General features: G+C 40.8%; 1 protein-coding gene across 2 annotated transcripts in view; it reads left to right on the top strand.

The window, feature by feature from the left end:
• Positions 1–1,513: 1,513 nt before the first annotated feature.
• Positions 1,514–19,610, top strand: part of coq10b (coenzyme Q10B) — a 32,257-nt gene continuing 14,160 nt past the window's right edge. The window contains exons 1-4 of one of the 2 annotated variants that reach the window (XM_073046928.1): positions 1,514–1,681; positions 14,454–14,600; positions 14,691–14,883; positions 17,384–17,485. In XM_073046928.1, the coding sequence (XP_072903029.1) occupies positions 1,584–1,681; positions 14,454–14,600; positions 14,691–14,883; positions 17,384–17,485 (540 nt within the window). In that variant the 5' untranslated portion in view covers positions 1,514–1,583. Of the gene's footprint in view, positions 1,682–14,440; positions 14,601–14,690; positions 14,884–17,383; positions 17,486–19,610 lie in introns of both variants that reach the window. The other variant, XM_073046930.1, reaches the window with a different exon arrangement.

Raw genomic sequence — 19,610 nt, 5'->3', positions numbered from 1 at the left:
GAAGAGCGTTTGATGGTTCTGGGCCTGTATTCACTGGAATTCAGAAGAATGAAGGATGACCTCATTGAAACTCATTGAATGATGAAAGGCCTTGATAGAGTGGATGTGGAGAGAATATTTCCTATGGTGGGAGAGTGGGACAGCCTCAGAATAGGGGGGCATCCTTTTAGACTGGAGATTAGGAGGAATTTCTTTAGTCAGGGAGCAGTGAATCTGTGCAATTCATTACCACAGGCAGCTTTGGAGGCCAAGTCTGTATGTATATTTAAAGCATAGGTTGATAAGATTCTTGATTGGTCAGGGCATGAAGGGATATGGGGACAAGGCAGGAGACTGGAGCTGAGGTGAAAGATGGATCAGACATCTTGAAATGGTGGAGCAGACTCAATGGGCCAAATGGCCTAATTCTCCTCCTACATCTTATGGTCTACCTACAATTGTTTTTATAAAGCCGTAACAATCATGGATTATTCTTTCTGATTGATGAATCCTTGAACACAGCCCTTTCCATAGATTCGGGTTTGAGGAGAATTGGTATGTCACCAAAGACAATGGCAAGTTTGCACCATGAAGAGCATTCTAATTGGTTGCATCACCACGTCGAACGAAGGGGCCATTGCACAGGACAGGAAACATAGCAGAAAGTTGTAAACTCAGTCAGCTCAGTCATGGGCACCAGCTTCGCCAATATCCAGGACACCTTCAAAAGGCAATGCCTCAAAAAGGCAGCATCCATCATTAAGGATCCTCGCACCCAGAACATGTCCTCTTCTCATTGCTATCATCGAGGAGAAGGTACAGGAGTCTGAAATGCGCATTGAACGTTTCAGGAACAGCTTCTTCCCCTCCACCATGATATTTCTGTAATTTATAGTTTTATTGTTATGCATCGCAATGCACTGTTGCCGCAAAACAACAAATTTCACGACATATGCCAGTGATATTAAATCTGATTCTGATTCAAACTAATTATGCTAGATTCCTACTTTTCCAGAATTACTTACTAATCGTGGATTTTCAGCACCGATAACACCCTACTCTAGATCAAATCTTAATAATTAATTGTATATCTAAAATAAATACAAAGATGCAATATCACTTGCAACTTTCCTGTTTCTGTAAACGTTCTGCTTAAAACGTTGCAGATTTCCACTTCGAGTAATTATTAATTCAAAAGCTTGTTGTCCCCTCAAAACTCTTGAGACAATTTAAGCAAAGAACATTATACGATGTACAACACAAAAAGTTTAATATAAATTTTGTGATCGCACGTCGAACATAAAGGTCGATCACATTTGTAGGGTATTTTTAAATACAGTTACCATATATGCTCAAAGTACGGTCGTATCGGGGTAATCCGACCGCCAGCATCGCAGCCGAATCCCGTGACAAAAACCTTTACATAACCTTCCAGAGGCAACACTGCAACGTCACTGGACTGACGTTTGGCGTTGCCGAGTAACCGGCCACCACCCACCCGCAAAGGAGGCGAATCAGGTGCGAGGGGCGGGGTCGTGACCGGCCAAGCCAGACCAGAGAGAAATTGGAGCTGACGTCAGCTGGCGGCTTTCTCTAAGAGTGAAATGGCGAGGAGCGGTAGGCCTCTGAGGAAGGTGCTGTGCGATGTATTCGAGTTTCCGGCTAACCTTGCCCGGGAGAGGCCGGCCAAGCACACCGTAAGGTAGTTTTTTTACACTCGTTTTGATACGTCGGTAAGCACAGCCCCCCTTCGCTCGGTTCCGAGCCGCCGACCTTGGAAAGTTCGCGGGTCGCTTTCGGTTTTCGATGTGAAAGGCTTTCCATAGATCAGGTTTGTAGGCGTTGGTAGGGCAGCGCCGGCCGGCCGGCAGAGCTGAAGGAAGAGGAAGATCTTTCAATCGTCAGGTTATGATCTGAGAAAAACAGCGCGACTTTTAAACAGCGGTAGTTTCATGTGATTGTAATCGGAGCCCTGTCACTCCGATATTCCTGAGGCATTTTCGCCTGAACAAAGGTAATGGTCGCTTCTGAAGTAGTTTATGGTTCAGGCTAAATTTATTTCAAACGTGATTCAAAATAATAGGATAAATGGTTCCCCATGGTAGGCTCATAGAGAAAGCTAGAAGAGATGGGATCAAGAAAACAAGGTTGTGTGGATTCCGAATTGCCTTACCTACAAAAGGCAGAAGATGGTAGTTGATGGAGCGTATTCCACCTGGACGTGGATGACCAGTGGTGTCCAACAGGAATCTGTTCTGGGACTCTTGCTTCTTGTGATTTTTTTAAAAAAAACTTACTTAGATGAGGAGATTGTAGATAACACGAAGGCTGGTAATGTGTATAATGTAGGACGTGGGCTCAGATTACAATGGAATATTGATAGGATGTAGAGCTGGGCTTAGTGACAGGAAAGATTGAATTTGAAGACAGGGTTAATAACAGGATTCTTAGCAGTGTGGAGGTCCAGGGGATCTTGGGATCCATAGATCCCTCTAAGTTGCACATAAGTTTATAAGGTGGTTAAGATGTATCGTGTGTTAGCCTTCATGAGTTGGGGGGAATTAAGTTAAAGATATGTGAGGTAATGTTGCAGCTTTATTTAACTGGCTAGATCACACTTGGAGTATTGTTTTCAGTTCTGGTCACCTCATTGGAGACATTGGACAGCCAACACCTTTTCCCTATAGCATAAATGGCTAATAGGGAGCATAAAATTTAATGCTTAGGAGTAATATATAGGGAGTGATGTCAGAGGTTTTTTACACAGTGGTAGATGTATGGAATATGCGATCAAGGGTGGTAGAGGCAGATGCATTAGAGACATTAAGGAGTGTCTTGGGCACCCAGATGAAAGAAAAATGGAGAGCTATGTAGGAGGGAAGTATTAGATTGATTTTGGAGTAAGCTGAAAGGTCAGTACAACATCATAGCCTGAAGGGTCTTACTGCTGTATGTTCTAAAAACATCAGCCAGTTTTAGTAACACAAACAAAATGTTGGAGGAACTCAGCCACTCAGGTAGAATCTATGGAAAGAAATAGAGAGTGAACAATTTGGTCTGAGATCCTTCAGGACTGGAAAGGAAGGGGGAAGACCAGATTTCTTTTGTTTATGCAGTAGTGATTTATCTCTACAGTAAGTGATAATATTTTATCCTGCGAGCAGACATTGTCCTTGTGTCTGAGTCTACGAAGCAGGTGGTGATGCTGGAGCTGACAGTCCCATGGGAAGATCACTTGGAAGAGGCCTTTGAAAGGAAGCTATCTAAGTACGCAGGACTGGTCAGCAACTGCCAGCAGGCTGGATGGAGAGCGAGGTGTCTCCCAGTGGAGGTTGGTTGTAGGGGATTCACAGCCAGAGCCTACAGCAATTTGGGCATCGAGGGAGAGAGGAAGAGGAGAGCCATCCACAGTACTACCGATGAGGCAGAGAGGGCCTCAAGGTGGCTGTGGCTCAAGAGAGGGGAGCCATGGAGTCATGTGTAGCTAGCCATCTGGACACAAGCTGGGGTCTGATCAGCCCCGGCCGGGTCACCTGGAGTAGGGTGTATGATGTTGAAAGACCCAAAACACCCGATGATTCCAGGAACATCACTGATGATGTGTCCAGAAACATCAGTAGATGTATGCAAACAGCAAGTTTGGTGCATATTTTTAAAGAACTAAGTTTTTAAAACAGATGTAAATGACCACAGTGTATAATCACAATATTGTAGCAGTTAACACAGCACTTTTACAGCCTGGTACGTCGGAGTTCAATTCTGATGTCCTCTGTAAGAAAGTTTGTACGTTTCTTCCCATGTCTGGGTTTCCTCCAGGTGTTCAGGTTTCCTCCCACGGTGCAAAGATGTAGATAATTGTCCTGTGATTAGGCTTGGGTTAAATTGTTGGGTTACTGGGTAGCACGGTTCAAAGGGCTGAAATAAATGAAATAATTTAAGTGAGAATTGTTAAGTTATTACAAACAATTAAAATAAAGGACTTGTAATAAAACTGCATCGTCACCTAAAGTTACTCATGATACAGCTGTGCGATGGCTCTGATCCTGATCAGTTCTTAGTAAAATGTGTATATTATTCCCAATTTTTAGATCAGTTATTTTCATAAAATTATTATTCCAATCTTGATAAGCAACTGACTGTGCTGCTAATAGCAAACTGTTAAGTTGTAAGGTGGAGAATGTCAACAAAAATAGATTAACTGTGCTCACTTGAGTGTGTCTGGGGAAGGAAGCTGCAACCTTATAGCTGTGTAGCTGCTTGAACTGAGCAATTGAATATTGGAGCATATAGTTTGATTAATAAGAAACCTATTTCAATGAAGAAAATCAAAACTACTGCCTTCATTTATGAGCTGGCAAGTCAAGCTGTATATGTGTGGGGAAAGGAATTGCTGATGTTTCGAGTTGAAGTTCTGCATCAGGACTGAATGGGATATGTTATTAAAATGTAAATGTGATTCTCATTTTTCATGTGGTGTCATTTTAATAAGTTTATTGTTTCTTTCTACTTGTGTAACAAAGTTTGGTTCCAATGGCATAAGTGCCTCAAACTGTGAAGTGGTGAGTGACTCCTGGCAGAGGTGGTTGTGGAGATTGAAAGTTCGTTAAAGATGAATTTTGGTCATTTTGCTCAAAAGTTGATCACGTTATTGGTTCTGTCATCTAATATTACACAATATTTTTTATAATTGAGGAAGCTGAGGGATGCAGTAGAAAAGAGTAATCCAATGTTTTTTAAAGAACAAAATATGGAAAGTCAGTGTGATATTGTATGAAGGAATTTCAGCGAACAGATGTTGTTAAAATTTTACTTCACAATTTGGCCGTTTTGGTATATTTGGTGTCTCGGATAGAAAATGTTCTGTGTTCTAATAATAACATTCTTCACCTCAAACAAAAAAATGGATTGGATATTTCAGAATTAATAAGTGCTTCGGTTCCATTGTATTGAATCTTCTGGCTTGAGTATTCATTAGGTAGTAATAAGAATAGATTATATCCACATTTTCTCCTTAATTCTCATACCAGCAGAGCATGTGTAGAGCCATTTCACTTTGCTTTTGACCAGGCTGTGTTGAGTATTGGACTGTTATTTTCCATTCCTGTTGCAATTTTCTTTGATGATACATGTGAAATCATTGGTGCTTGTTGAATGTAAACTCATCAGAATTCTGTACTTTGAGCAAAATATTTTATACAATTTTGATTTGTCAGCATTAATGAATGAAATATTTAATTTTGTAGCCCAGAAGTGTATAATATCTTACTGTGCATGGATGTGTGGACTCAAAATTTGAGACGCTCATCATCATCATGTGCTGTGTTGCAGAACGTGGGTGACTATGGTCTTGACCATGATAGTTCTTGCTAAATTTTTCTACAAAAGTGGTTTGCCATCGCTGCCTTCTTGGAAGTGTCTTTACAAGATGGGTGACCATCAGTCCTCTTCAGAGGTTCTGCCTGGTGTTGGTGGTTGCATAATCAGGACGTAATGTGCATCAACTGCTCATAGGGAATCCACCACCTGCTCCCATGGCTTCAAGTGACCCAGATGAGGGGGGGTTAAGCAGGTGCTACACCTTGCCCAAGGGTGACCTGCAGGCTAGTAGAGGGAAGGAGTACCTTACACAAAGTACCCTGCAGATGTTGTAGTCAAATCAACACGTACAAACACGAACTCAGCAGGTCACCCCATCCTCCCGTCACCACAACAAAGACCGTGTTCCCCTTGTCCTTACTTACCAACCCACCAGCCTCCGGATCCAGCATATTATCCGCCGCAGCTTCCGACACCTTCAACAGGACCCCACCACGAAGCACATCTTTCCCTCTCTATCCCCTCCGCTTTTCGCAGGGATCATTCCCTCCACGACTGCCTGTTCCACATGTCCCTCTGCACAGATCTCCCACCTGGCACTTATCCCTGCAAGCGTAAGTGCTACACCTGTCCTTACACCTCCTCTCTTACCACCATTCAGGGCTCCAAACAGTCCTTCCAGGTGAGGCAACACTTCGCTTGCGAGTCTGTAGGGGTCATCTATTGCATCCAGTGTTCCCGGTGCGGCCTCCTCTACATTGGCGAGACCTGACGCAGATTGGGGGACCGCTTCGTCGAGCACCTCCGCTCCATCCGCCACAACAGACAGGATCTCTCAGTTGGCACCCACTTCAACGCTCCTTCACATTCCCATTCAGATATGTCCATACATGGCCTTCTCTACTGCCATGATGAGGCCAAACTCAGGTTGGAGGAGCAACATCTCATATACCGTCTGGGTAGTCTCCAGCCCCTTGGTATGAACATCAAATTCTCCAAATTCCGGTAATTCCCTCCCTCTCCCTTCACCCATCCCACTTTCACTCTGCCTCCTCTTCCAGCTGCCTATCACCTCTCTCTTGATTCTGCCTTCTTCTACTACCCATAGTGCTTTCCCCTTAGATTCCTTCTTCACCTCTCCTGCCTATCCCCTCCCTGCGCCCCCTCCCCCACCCCTTGAACTTTCCTCTGATTGGTTTTTCACCTGGCACCTTCCCCCCCCCCCCCCCCACCTTCTTTATAAGGCCCCTGCCCCCCTTTCTTCAGTCCTGACGAAGGGTCTCGGCCCAAAACGTTGACTGTTTGTTTCTACAGATGCTGCCCGACCTGCTGAGTTCCTCCAGCTTATTTGTACGTGTTGAGGAGTACCTTACATTCTTCTCTGTTAGTAGAGAGGTATCTGTACTGAGACACCTATGTGAGATCTACCCTTCACGGATGGAATATAGCTGGAAGTTTAATAAACTTTCAGAGATTGGAAGTCCTGAAGCACAGAAGGTGTATAAATCACCTGGTCATGATTAGATGTATCCTAGGATGTTGTAGAAAGGATGAAATTGCTGGGGAACTGGCAGATATTTTTGTATCATTGTTATCCACAGGTGTTGTACTGGAAAACTGGAGGATGGCTGACATCCTTTATTTAAGAAGAGCTGCAGGCACAAGTTAGGGAACTACAGACCAGTGAGCAGTGAGAAAGTTCCAGGAAGGAATTCTGATAGATGAGATTTATTTGCATTTGGAAAGGCAACGACTGATCTGTGATAGGATGCTTTGAGTGGAAAATTTTTTTTTTGAAGAAATGGCCAAGAGGATTTATGAGGGCAGGCTGGTGCATGTTGTCTACATGGATTTTAGCAAGGCCTTTGAACTTGCAATAGTGTTAAAATAAAACTGGATGGACCTCTAAGCAATCTATTTAAGATGAAAAATGACAACCTCTGGCCACAGTCATGCGAACTTTCAAGACCAAAATATAGGGAATGCAAAGATTTGGGAAAATTATTTCACAGGATGCTACTTCTCATCCAGCATTCCATTCATTTCTATCCCTGCCTTTTAGCATAGTCTATCACGTAGTTCGTGGCAATACAGTCGCATGCACTTGTAAGGAAGTGGCACTGGGGATCAAAGTCAGTCAGGTTTATGATCGTGTGCAGAAATTCATGTAAGCAATGAGATGCCTTGAAAAACTAATTTGCAGAAGCACCAAGCATGAAACAAGCAGATTCATTAAAAAGCATAAATCAAACAAATTATACTCTTTTTTTTAACAAAGAACCCATTTGGAACAAACAAAAGCCTAAAACAATGTCTGTTGTAGTACAAAGTGGGCTTGTGTTGCTAAACTGTAGTGTAAATCTTCACTACATATGTGAAATCACATGAAGTTTGTTGGTATTGTCAAATGTGTGGAGGAAACCCCGCTGGGGATGGATGCCAGATCCCTCAGTTGATCAGTAATCACTGAAGGCTGGGGGTCTTCACAAACTAGCCTCTACTACTAACTGATGTGACGATTTCTGAGTACCCCACAGTCAAAGATGCCAGTTTTAAAACCAGTTCAGTTTACTTCACATAACAGCAAGAGCCGGCTGAATACACTTGACATAAAAAAGTCAATGAACACCCAACAATATTCTGATTGTAGTACTGAAAGCTTGTGCCCCAGAAACAGTTGCATTTGTTAAATTATTTTACTGCCATTCCTGTATTAGCAACATGTTGGTAAGTAAAATAGAAAATTGACCAGATTAGTCCTGTCCAAAAAAATGCAGGATGAACCAATCCTGCCAATTACAGTTTCATGAATCCACTCATTATCAAAACAATGGAATGTATTGTTGACAGTTGGAACTTAACGATAACCTTGACAGTGCCCAGATTGGTTACTGCCAAGATCACTCTGTTTAAGATTGCATAACTAGGCATTAAAGAACTGCTGAATTGGCCAGTGGTAATTTCCATGGCTTAAACGTAAAACTGAATTGCCATCAATGATTGTTATTGTCGGAGGCCATTCTTAGGATATGACAGCAGGCTTTTTTTGGTGCCATGTCCTGAGTTACAACCTCCTTTATATTCTGTCCATTATGTGCATGGAAATGGAAATGTTTTTGTAGTGTTTAGTGAAGGCATATCCACATTCTTCTTGGGTGAAGTTTGAGGAACCCAAAGAATCTTTTCAAGTTAGTGCAATACATTTAGCAAATAGTGTGTTGATTGTAAATGAGTGTTTTAAATGTGCCACTCAAATTAGCTGTTTAGTAAATGTGTTGTTTTTTCTTGTTGGAGCTACATCCAGGGAAGCTGTGCGTAGTATTTGGGCTATGGTCGAATTTCTGCAGCTTGGCTGCTCTTCTGTTTTGTATTTTGCATAATTAAAGGAAGCATCCTGTAGACCTTTATAAACCACCTTATTCACTCATCCTGTCATTTCCAAGCATCTGTGGATATATCGTCCAAGATTCCTTTGTTCTCCACACTACACTATTTCTTCTAACAACACACACAAGATGCTGGTGGAATGCAGCAGGCCAGGCAGCATCTGTAGGAAAAAGTACAGTTGACGTTTTGGGCCGAAACCCTTCGTCAGGACTAACTGAAAGAAAAGATAGTAAGAGATTTGAAAGTAGGAGGGGGAGGGAGAAATCCAAAATGATAGGAGAAGACCAGAGGGGGAGGGATGAAGCTAAGAGCTGGGAAGTTGATTGGCAAAAGGGATACACAGCTGGAGAAAGGAAAGGATCATGGGACGGGAGGCCTAGGGAGAGGGAAAGGGGGAGGGGAGCACCAGAGGGAGATGGAGAACATTCAAGGAGTGATTGTGAGAGGTGCAGAGATAGAGGGGAAAAAAGGGGGGGGGATAATAAATAAGGGATGGGGTAAGAAGGGGAGAGGGGCATTAACGGAAGCTAGAGAAATCAACATTCATGCCATCAGGTTGGAGACTACCCAGACAGAATATCAGGTGTTGTTCCTCCAACCTGAGTGTGGCTTCATCTTGACAGTAGAGGAGGCCATGGATAGACATATCAGAATGGGAATGGGATGTGGAATTAAAATGTGTTGCCACTGGGAGATCTTGCTTTCTCTGGCGGACAGAGCATAGGTGTTCTGAGAAATGGTCTCCCAGTCTGCGTCGGGTCTCACCAATATATAGAAGGCTGCACTGGGAGCACCCGATGCAGTATATCACACCAGCCGACTCACAGGCGAAGTGTCGCCTCACCTGGAAGGACTGTCTGGGGCCCCGAATGGTGGTGAGGGAGGAAGTGTAAGGGCAGATGTAGCAGTCCAACCTGATGGCATGAAAAAGTATTCCGTCTGGGTAGCCTAGAACCTGATGACATGACAAAGCTCTGTCTGCCAGAGAAAGCAGGACCTCCCAGTGGCCACACATCTTAATACCACATCCCGTTCCCATTCTGATATGTCTATCCATGGCCTCCTCTACTGTCAAGATGAAGCCACACTCAGGTTGGAGGAACAACACCTGATATTCTGTCTGGGTAGCCTCCAATCTGATGGCATGAACATTGATTTCTGTAACTTCTGTTAATGCCCCTCCTCCCCTTCTTACCCCATCCCTTATTTATTTATCGATTTATTTATTATATCCCCCCTTTTTTCTCTCTCTGCCCTCTCACAATCACTTCTTGCCTGTTCTCCATCTCCCTCTGGTGCTCCCCTCCCCCTTTCTTTCTCCCTCAGCCTCCCGTCCCATGATCCTTTCTCTTCTCCAGCTGTATATCCCCTTTTGCCAATCAACTTTCCAGCTCTTAGCTTTAATCCCTCCCACTCCTGTCTTCTATCATTTCAGATTTCCCCCTTCCCCTCCCACTTTCATATCTCTTAGTATCTTTTCTTTCAGTTAGTCCTGACAAAGGGTCTCAGCCCGAAACATCGACTGTACTTCTTCCTATAGATGCTGCCTGGTGTGCTGTGTTCCAGCAGCATTGTGTGTGTTGCTTGAACTTCCAGCATTTGCAGATTTCCTCGTGTTTACACTATTTCTTCTGTTTTGTTGTGTATCCCCTTGTTTATTGTACCTCCCCAAATGTGTCAAAGGTATTTCCTCAAACTTCTCTGGCCTACAATTAGCTGTAAATCATTAAATGTTTGAATGGTGGAGGTGGGAAGTTTACAGATTTATGGCCTTTCTGTTGTAAAACCATCTCTCAAACAGTATGTTCTCCTTCCTGCTACTGCACCAATTTTCCCTTCTCACTTGGATCATAAGGCTTTTACTCTTTTTAATCTGTTTACATTGCAAGACCTTGTTGAACGTCTTGCTAAAATCTATGCAGGCTGCTGCATGTGTTTTCCTTGTTGAATCTCCTTGTTACCTCTAAAGTACTGGAATAAGTTGGTCAGACATAAACTTTTCTTGACATGTTGGCTTTCAAGTTGAAATGCAGGTGACAATTTTGAATAATAAGTAGATGGAAGCTGGGTGATTGTGTGGAACCTTTTCAGATTTAAACGTGTTTGGGAGTCTTGATAGCAGTTGGGTTGGAGTAAAATGGACAAACACCTCAAGGTAGATTGAAGTAGAGGATCTGCCAAAGTGTATAGAGACAATAGCATGGTATCACATAGGATATTGTGACTTTTTTACCCCCCCCCCCCCCCCAGCAGTTTGTTTCGTCTGAGGAATTGGCCATAGAGGGGTTATGGAGCAAAGGTCATGGCAGTGTGTCAAGACTATTCCATTGGTTGCTGAGGCTTACTAGATGGTGGTGTCTGCTGTTTCAATGCTGGATACCTGGAGAAAATTGAGGGCCAGGAGTAGAAAAAGCTCATCAGGATCTGTTGTAAATATATATTTGGAACATACATGTAGACTCTTGTCTGTACAACCTACCTTGTCATGGCCTTGCACATTGCCTGTCTGCACTGCACTTCCTATGTAACTGTAGTGCTTTATTGTGCATTTTGTTATTGCGTTTCCCTTGAACTACCTTGATGTACCTATGTGATGAAATGATCTGTGGGGAAGGCATGCAAAACTTTCATACGCCTGACAATAATAAACCAATTTACTAGTCTGACCTTGTAAAGGCATATTGTATGGAACTGGTTGTTTAGCCCACCCAGTCCACGACAGCCATCAATGTCTACACTAGTACCCAATTTCTAGCCCTCATCCCATTGTCTTTAAGGCAGTGGTATTTTAATAGCTCATCATCTAAGCACTTCTAAAATATTGTGAGATGTCTGTTTCAGTTTATGTGTTTTAGATTTCAGTGATGCTCTTGGTAGGAGGAAACTAAATCTTTAAAATTCACTATTTATGTCTTCTGGTTATAATACTTCTACCACAAGGAATAATATCTTAGTCACCCATCAGTACGCCTCAAATTTGTGTACCTCATCTAGGTCCTGTCAGTCTTCTTTGGTTAAAGGATCTTCATAGCTGAAATACTCCATTCTGGTAATATCCTGGTTAGCCTTTTCTGCACCCTCACTAGTGCAATCATATCCTTCTTATGGTGTGGTTACCTTAAATGCATGCAGCATTTCATCTGTAGCCTAACTAATGTCTACAACATCTTGCACTTCCATTGTATTCCCTAAGCAATGAAGATCAGTATCTCCCATGCCTTCTGAAACATTTCATGTACCTGGGCTCTTGCTTTAACGGGTCCTTGGAAATGTATACAAGGTCACTGTACTTCCTACAGATAACATTGTAATGTCAGAGTTACAAAAAATTAAGAAACAGATTGCTTAAAATAATGCATTCTGATCATCTCCATAGCATCTTCTTGAATTACTGGAGCCTGGGATTAATGTTACTTTTCAAATAAATATTAATCATTTGCAGCACTTCAGTGATTTCACATATCTATTCAGTTAGTGATCTAGCTCTTTTTGTTTGCCCTGGATCATATGGCTGTGTTATAAAGAATCATAGATGTCAAACGTTGCTATATTTATTTTATTTGGTCGTCATCTTGTGCAAATTAGCTTGCAATTCAGTTATGATTTCAATGATTGCTTTTAACCTTGACGCAAACTTCACAGTATACAGGTGAAATTGACATTGCTTTCATTGGACATTTTAATTTGCTATCAGCTCATTTCTGTGAGGCTTAATTACAATGGCTAATGCAATAATGGTTTGAAGAATTAACATGAAGTTCAATAGTCTATCTGGATAATTTTACATAAATTCATTAAAAGGTAATTAATTTCAAATAGTAGCTTTTTTTCTCTAAAATGCTTCATGGAATATGAATGAGCTAAAATCTGCATAGATGTTTGAAGTATGGGGAATGTTTTAAGAGCTTTAGGAATAAAAATTATAAAGTTCTTTTATACCACTTTGAACAGACTTTCCTCCATCCACACAATAACAATGAGCAGTACTGATTTAAAAAAAATGCAGATTCTAAAAATCTGAAATTTAAAAATAGTGCTGAACATACTTACTGGGAGAGCAGCATCTAAGCAGAGAGAAACAATTGAATATTCTTTATGACCCTTTGTCGGTCCTGGATTAGTGAGATAGCAAAAGGGCTTTAAGTTGCAAACAATGGGAGGGTTTGAGAAAATAGAGGGAAAATCTGTGACTGGATGAAGCCTAAGGTTCTCAGTATAATGTTCTTGGTGCTGTCTTGTTAATAGATAAATGAAAGCAGTGTCGGAGATGGAGTAAGAAATCCTATGCTAGAACTGCGAGGTGAATATCACAGCAGTGTCATGAAATCTGGAACAAGTGCCAATACAAAGAAGGCAAGGCAGCACCTCTACTTTCTTATAAGTTTGCAGAGATTTGGCATGTCATCTGAAACTTTGACAAACTTTCATAGATGAGCAGTGGAAAGTATCCTGACTGACTGTATCATGGCCAGGTATGGAAACACCAATGCTCATGAATGGAAAAGCCTACAAAAAAGAACCGGATACAGAGCAGTCTATCACAGGAGAAACCCTCCCTTCCATTGAGCACATCTACAAGAGCCATTGCCATAAGAAAACAGCATCCACCATTGGGGTCCTCCACCACCCAAGTCATGATCTCTCCTCACTGATGCCATCAGGAAGGAGGTTCAAGAGCCTAGAGGTGCAGACACATTTATTACCTTTCAACCATCAGGCTCCTGAACCAACGAGGATGGCTTCACTCAACTCAACACTGAACTGATTCCACAATCTATGGACTCACTTCCAAGGAATCTACAACTCGTGTTCTCAATGTGATTTATTATAATTAGTTGTTTATTTTTGGATTTGCAGTTGTAAGAGGCTTCGCAGGGTTGTAGACTCAGCTGGTTCCAACATATGCACAAGCCTCCCCTCAATCGAGGTCATCTTCCAAAGGTGGCGTCTAAAAAAGGCATCATCCATCATTAAGGACCCTCATCATCTGGGACATGCCCTCTTTTCATTATGACCATTAGGGAGGAGGTTTGGGCGCCTGTACAACCAAACTCAACATTTTAGGAACAGCTTCTTCTTCTCTGCTATCAGATTTCTGAATGATCTATGAACCCATGAATGCTACCTGGCTATTTATTTATTTTATTATAACTATAGCAATTTTTGTGTCTACATTGTACTGCTACCACAATTTTCATGATTTATCTTCCCCAGTGCTAGATCTTTATTCTTTAATTTTATGCATACCAACTACGCTGTTGTGAAGAGATTCTCTTTTTTTTGCTGCTTTCTGAATGACTGTTGAAACACTGAAAACATTCAGTGGTGAATCATTGAAGGCAAGCTAGTTGTGAATTGGCATTGTTACCATGCCAAGTGGTATTGGAAAAGCAGAAAATTCACTACTCAGCTACCTTCAAACAACTATGTAATAAAGGTAATTTGGGATAAGCAGGAAGAGTTGAAATTGCAGTCTAATCAGCCGTGATTTTGTTGGATAGCCCGAGAGTCCAAGTGATGTACTTCTAATCCCAGTTCATCGGTTGTATGTAAGTTGTAATTCTGTTCATGTTGAGTGAGATGGTGAGCATTAGCCATTTTTGAATTTTAATGGATCCTGAATGAAATGCAGTAAAATAATATGCAGGGGGAAATTTTGATCCAAATCTAATTTTGTTTAGTCTAGTGCAGTAATAATTGTGTGTCAAATTCAACTTGTTTAAACACCAGAATACACATCGTCATATTTAATAACTAGTTTCTGTTAATAGGTATCTTGCTTCTTGTGGCATTCTAATGAACAGAGTTCCTACATTCAAGACACCAAGACATTGCCTTGCGCAACAGCGAAATTTCTTCAACATTGCTGGTCCTCTAATAAACAAGAAGAAAGAGTATTCTGAGAGACGAGTAATGGGGTTGGTCATTTAAATATCATTTAAATTTCTTTTTTCTCATTTACTAGCATTAGTGTTAAATCTCATTTGAATTTCTATCTTTTTATTTAGGTTTTCCATGCTGGAAATGTATAATGTTGTTTCTGGTGTTGCTGACTACAAGCATTTTGTACCGTGGTGCAAGAAATCAGATGTCATATCTAAACGCTCAGGATATGCGAAAGCTCAATTAGAAGTAGGATTTCCACCAATAGTTGAACGATACACGTCTGTTGTGACCCTGGTACGACCACATTTAGTTAAGGTAAAGTTCAGTTTTGAAGTTTGGTGGCTTCTATTTATCATGAAGTTAAAACAATTGAGATTTAAATGGCCCTATATTGTCATTGCCTTGTTTCTTCCAAAGATATTAATCACTTATTGAGATGAGTACTGTTCAATTCCACCAGTTGGTTAAGATGACCAACGCTTCTCTGAACCCAGGTAGTGTGATTTGAGAAGATATTGCAGAAGAAAATCAACACTAACACGATGTCTACATTTATACAGTGCTTTTTGAATATCAGGATATGATTCAATTATCCCTTTGTTTTCCCCTACAACACTTTCTCCTAGGTGTAATTGAACCAATGATAATATCTTTCAATGTCCCAGCATGCAGCACAGATGAGTGATCACGTTCAGAACTTTTTAGATTTGTATCACTTGTAGATAAATTTGATGAGTTGGCTTGGTGTCTTACAAAAAAGTTTTATTTTGTGTTAATGTTGTGATGTGATCCAATATTTTCAGTTCATATTACCTAATCAGAAGAAAAAATTAATTTATTGTTATAGGACATATAATTTCAATAAACTAAAATTAAATTGGAGAGAATTAAATATGAATATTAGGTACCCCATGGCAAAGTACTGTCTGAAATTCATTTCCTTTTTAAAATTTATATTAAGTAACAGTTCTTCCATTACTATTTCAGGGTTCTCTATCACCTCCTGATTTTGGCAAGGATTCATTTTGACCATTTCCTTGAGACCATTATACAATGCTTTTTTCCTCCTCTATGACAACTAATATGCAAGAAAAGTACATTTCTGGTACATTGAAAAATATTCTTGGCCTTAATAGAAGTAATTGAATAGAGACTGGAAAAGAAAGCAGAGATATTTCTTTCCACCTCTTTGATGCTGAATTGAAGCCTGCATTTTCCCCACCAGCTCCTAGTTCAATACAGTGAGCAAAAGTTCAAACTTCTTTGTCTGTTTGATACAGTTTTTCACTTTTGTTACTATCGGAGTCATTAGACGGATATCCAATTTGTTCACTTGTATGTGTGAGTGTCTGATATTTCTAATGTTCCCCCTATCAAATTGCTAAGTATTTGAACATAAAATTGGATGCTGTAGCTGGAAAATGTAACATTACTACCCTTGTTTGTTATAGACTTTAGTTTCTTATCACTTGTTATCTGGAAACAGTAATGGCTTGTGACCTGCTCTTTGATTTCTGAAAACTGCACTTACAAAATAGCTGTCAGATGGAGCTCAAGGTCCATTAATGTAACTTGCACGTGTGATATCCTGCACGATCAAGGATTGGTGCCAGATCTGTTTCTACTTGCTGACACATCTGCAGTTTACCTTGTGGAAAATTACTATCATGAAGTCTTTCCTCTCATTTTGACTACACATTTTTACTTCCACCTCTCCTTGCATCGTTATAGTTTACTTAATAGGCTAGAATCAATGGCAGCATGATTACGAGGGATGATTGATAAGTTTGTGGCCTAAGGAGACAATTTTAGAATGCCTAGCACATTTATTTTTCAACATAGTCTCCTCCTACGTTTATACACTTAGTCCGGCGGTTGTGGAGCATACGGATCTTGGACCTCCAGAAAGTGTCCACAGCAGGGGTGATTGATAAGTTCGTGGCCTAAGGTAGAAGGAGATGAGTTGTGCAGCTCTCGTTACATGCACGTGCAGTTCAACTCTTTGAGTGATTATGCAGAAAGTTTGAAGTTAATGTCGGGGTGATTGGTAAGTTCGTGGCCTAGGTAGAAAGACATGAGTTATTAACTTCAAACTTTCTGCATAATCACTCAGAGCATGTAACAAGAGCTGTATAACTCAACTCCTACCCTAGGCCATGAACTTATCAATCACCCATGCTGTGGACACTTTATGGAGGTCCCAAGATCCGTATGCACCACGACTGCTGGACTAAGTGTGTAAATGTAGGAGCGGACTATATTGAAAAATAAATGTGCTAAGTTTTCTAAAATTGACTCCTTCTGCCTTAGGCCACGAACTTATCAATTACCCCTCGTAATTGCTTTTTCAGGTTATTCTGTATCCACACTTTATTTTCAGAATAAACTTCTATAGGCTTAACTTGCAATTGGAACCAGAATGAATGGGAAAGAACCTGGAAAATACAACTATAGAGCACAGTGTTGTTATGGCATTGGTCTAGCAACCAAGGAAATGTACTGCTGGAATTCAATAGCAAGTTATGAAATTTACATGGTAGTTTTTGTTAGCTGTTACTTCTAGCCCATATTATCACCAGCCTTTAGCTCTTGGATTGAATCCTGGATGCCAAGTGCCATATGATCAATTCTTACTGAATTGTTTTGAAATATGTGCAAAAAAAATCATTAAATGCATTCCTATCATGGACAATTTTTGTTTTATGAAAATTGAATGTGCTAACTTGAAAAGTGGAAGAATTTAAGCAAAAATAAGTCAATCGTTGAGTTTTGTTTTACCTGTAAATTGAAATTCTTGCTAAAACATTTATTGTAGGCATCTTGTACAGATGGGAAACTGTTTAATCATTTGGAGACAAATTGGCGTTTCAGCCCTGGAGTTCCCGGATATCCAAGGACCTGTACTGTGGACTTTTCGGTAGGCCACATGAAACTTGCTGCTTGTGTTCTAATTTTAGATTGACATTAACTTTAGCGAAGTAGTGTCGATTTCCTTTTGAAATCAAGAAACTATAACTGTTCAATTCAACCTAGCTTCTTGGAAATTCTATGTTATCCTGACTTCAGAATATTCATTATTTAAAATTATTATTAGTGTTTGAACAAATTGAAAATGGAACTTAATAAATTGATTTTTAAGAAGAATCATAAAACCCACTGGACCGATTGGCAAGACCCAATTTTGATTATCATTAAGCCAGCTACCAAATCATGTTAGCATTGCAGAGTGGGAGAAAATGAAAAATTTTTGCTTTGATTTTTAAAAAATTTTAAGCAGTTAAATAAATTCAAGCAGATTATAACACTGACAAATTTGAGACCCCCCCCTCCCCATCTTCTCATTTAATTCATGTGGTATATTTTCTGTCAGAGGGTTAATGTGTCAGACCAGAACTTAAAATTCAAAATGGAATGCAGTTATTCAGCCTTTACTAGGTCTAGGCTGTTCCGGAAAAAATGGCTGAAAAAGATTTTGTGCCATCAGAGCATTTGTCCAATACTATATAACTATTTTGTGTATTCACCCAGTCTTGACTATCAAACTTTCACTCACAGCTCTTAAAGGAATTTCCCCCCCCCCCCAAAAACAACATGGAACATTGAACGATACAGCACAGGAACCCTGTGGTCTGCTATGTCTCTGTTGACCATGATGCCAATCTAACTAATCATATTTCTCAATGTTGTCTGTATCTCTTTATCTCCTGCCTGTTCGTTTACCTGTCTATAAATATCTCTTCAATATCACTGTCATATTTGATTCTTCTACCTCCCTGGCACTGTTTTCATCCTGCTATGTTCAAAGTTAACCAATTTTCTTATTATCTGTGAACATATACTTTTTCTTAATCATTTATTGTGTATGTCACAAACAGAGGAAGCCTCAGCACTGATCCTTGTGGGCCACTGGCAGTCAAAATCTCCATTCAGAGAAACACCGTCCATCACTATCCTGTCTTCTACAACCAAGCCAATTTTATATCCAACCTACCAACTCGCCCTGTATACCGGAACAGCTTACCATGAGGGACCTTGTCAAACGCTTTACTGAAGTCCATGTAGGCAACATCCATTTCTCCTCTCTCTCGCTCTCTCTCTCTCTTGTCTTCTTCTCCTCCCCACCCACTTTCCTAGGGGAAGGTCTAGTGCAGCCCCTTCCCTGGATGGATTATATTCTGTTTCATCAAACCCTCCTGGATGCACCTGACAATTGTAGGTGCACCCATCTAAGCCCTTGGTCCTGAGGGAGCCCCAGTCAACATTGAGGAAGTTAAAACTGGCCACTGAACTACCCTGTTGTTTTAATGTTTTTCCGTGAACTGTTTCCCTAGATCTTGATGGCTATTGGCAGGCTCTAGTATAATCCTATCACCTTTCTTTATTCTGATTACTATCCTTATAGCCTTGCTGGATGAACCTTCCAAGATGTTTATTCTTGAAGTTCAGCTGTGATGTTCTCCCTGATCACTAATGCAACTTCCCCACCTCTTTTATATTCCCCTCTATCACATCTGAAGCATCTAAATGCTGGAGCACTGAGATTCAAGTCTTGTCCTTCTCTCAACCTAGTTTCTGTAATGGCTACATCATAGTTCCATGGCAATCTAGACTCTTAGATCCACTGTGTTTGCTAACTAGCCCTTCCTGTTATTATTAGACTTACTTGACCTAACCTCTACTTCCTCCTCACTTTCTCCACTTGCACATTTACTACTCTGGATCCCAGCTTCCTGCCTCACTATTTTAAATCCTGCTAAGTAACATTACAAACCTCTCCCTGCAAAAATATTGCTGCCCCTCCAGTTTAGGCACAGCCATCCTTGTATATTTTCCACCTGCCCTGGAAGAGAGCCCAACAATTCGGATATCTATAGCTTTGTGTTCTCCACCAGCCTGTGAGCCATCCGTTCAACTGTACTACCTTCTCATTTCTTGCTTCATGAGCATGTGACTGTGTGGGAGTAATCTAGGGATTACATTCCTGGAAATACTGCTTTGCAACTTTCTGCCTAGTTCCCTAACTTCACTTTGCAGAACCTCGT

The sequence above is a fragment of the Hemitrygon akajei genome, chromosome 5 (genome assembly GCF_048418815.1).
Source record: "Hemitrygon akajei chromosome 5, sHemAka1.3, whole genome shotgun sequence".
Lineage (NCBI taxonomy): Eukaryota > Metazoa > Chordata > Chondrichthyes > Myliobatiformes > Dasyatidae > Hemitrygon > Hemitrygon akajei.
This window is presented reverse-complemented; position numbering and strand designations above follow the sequence as displayed.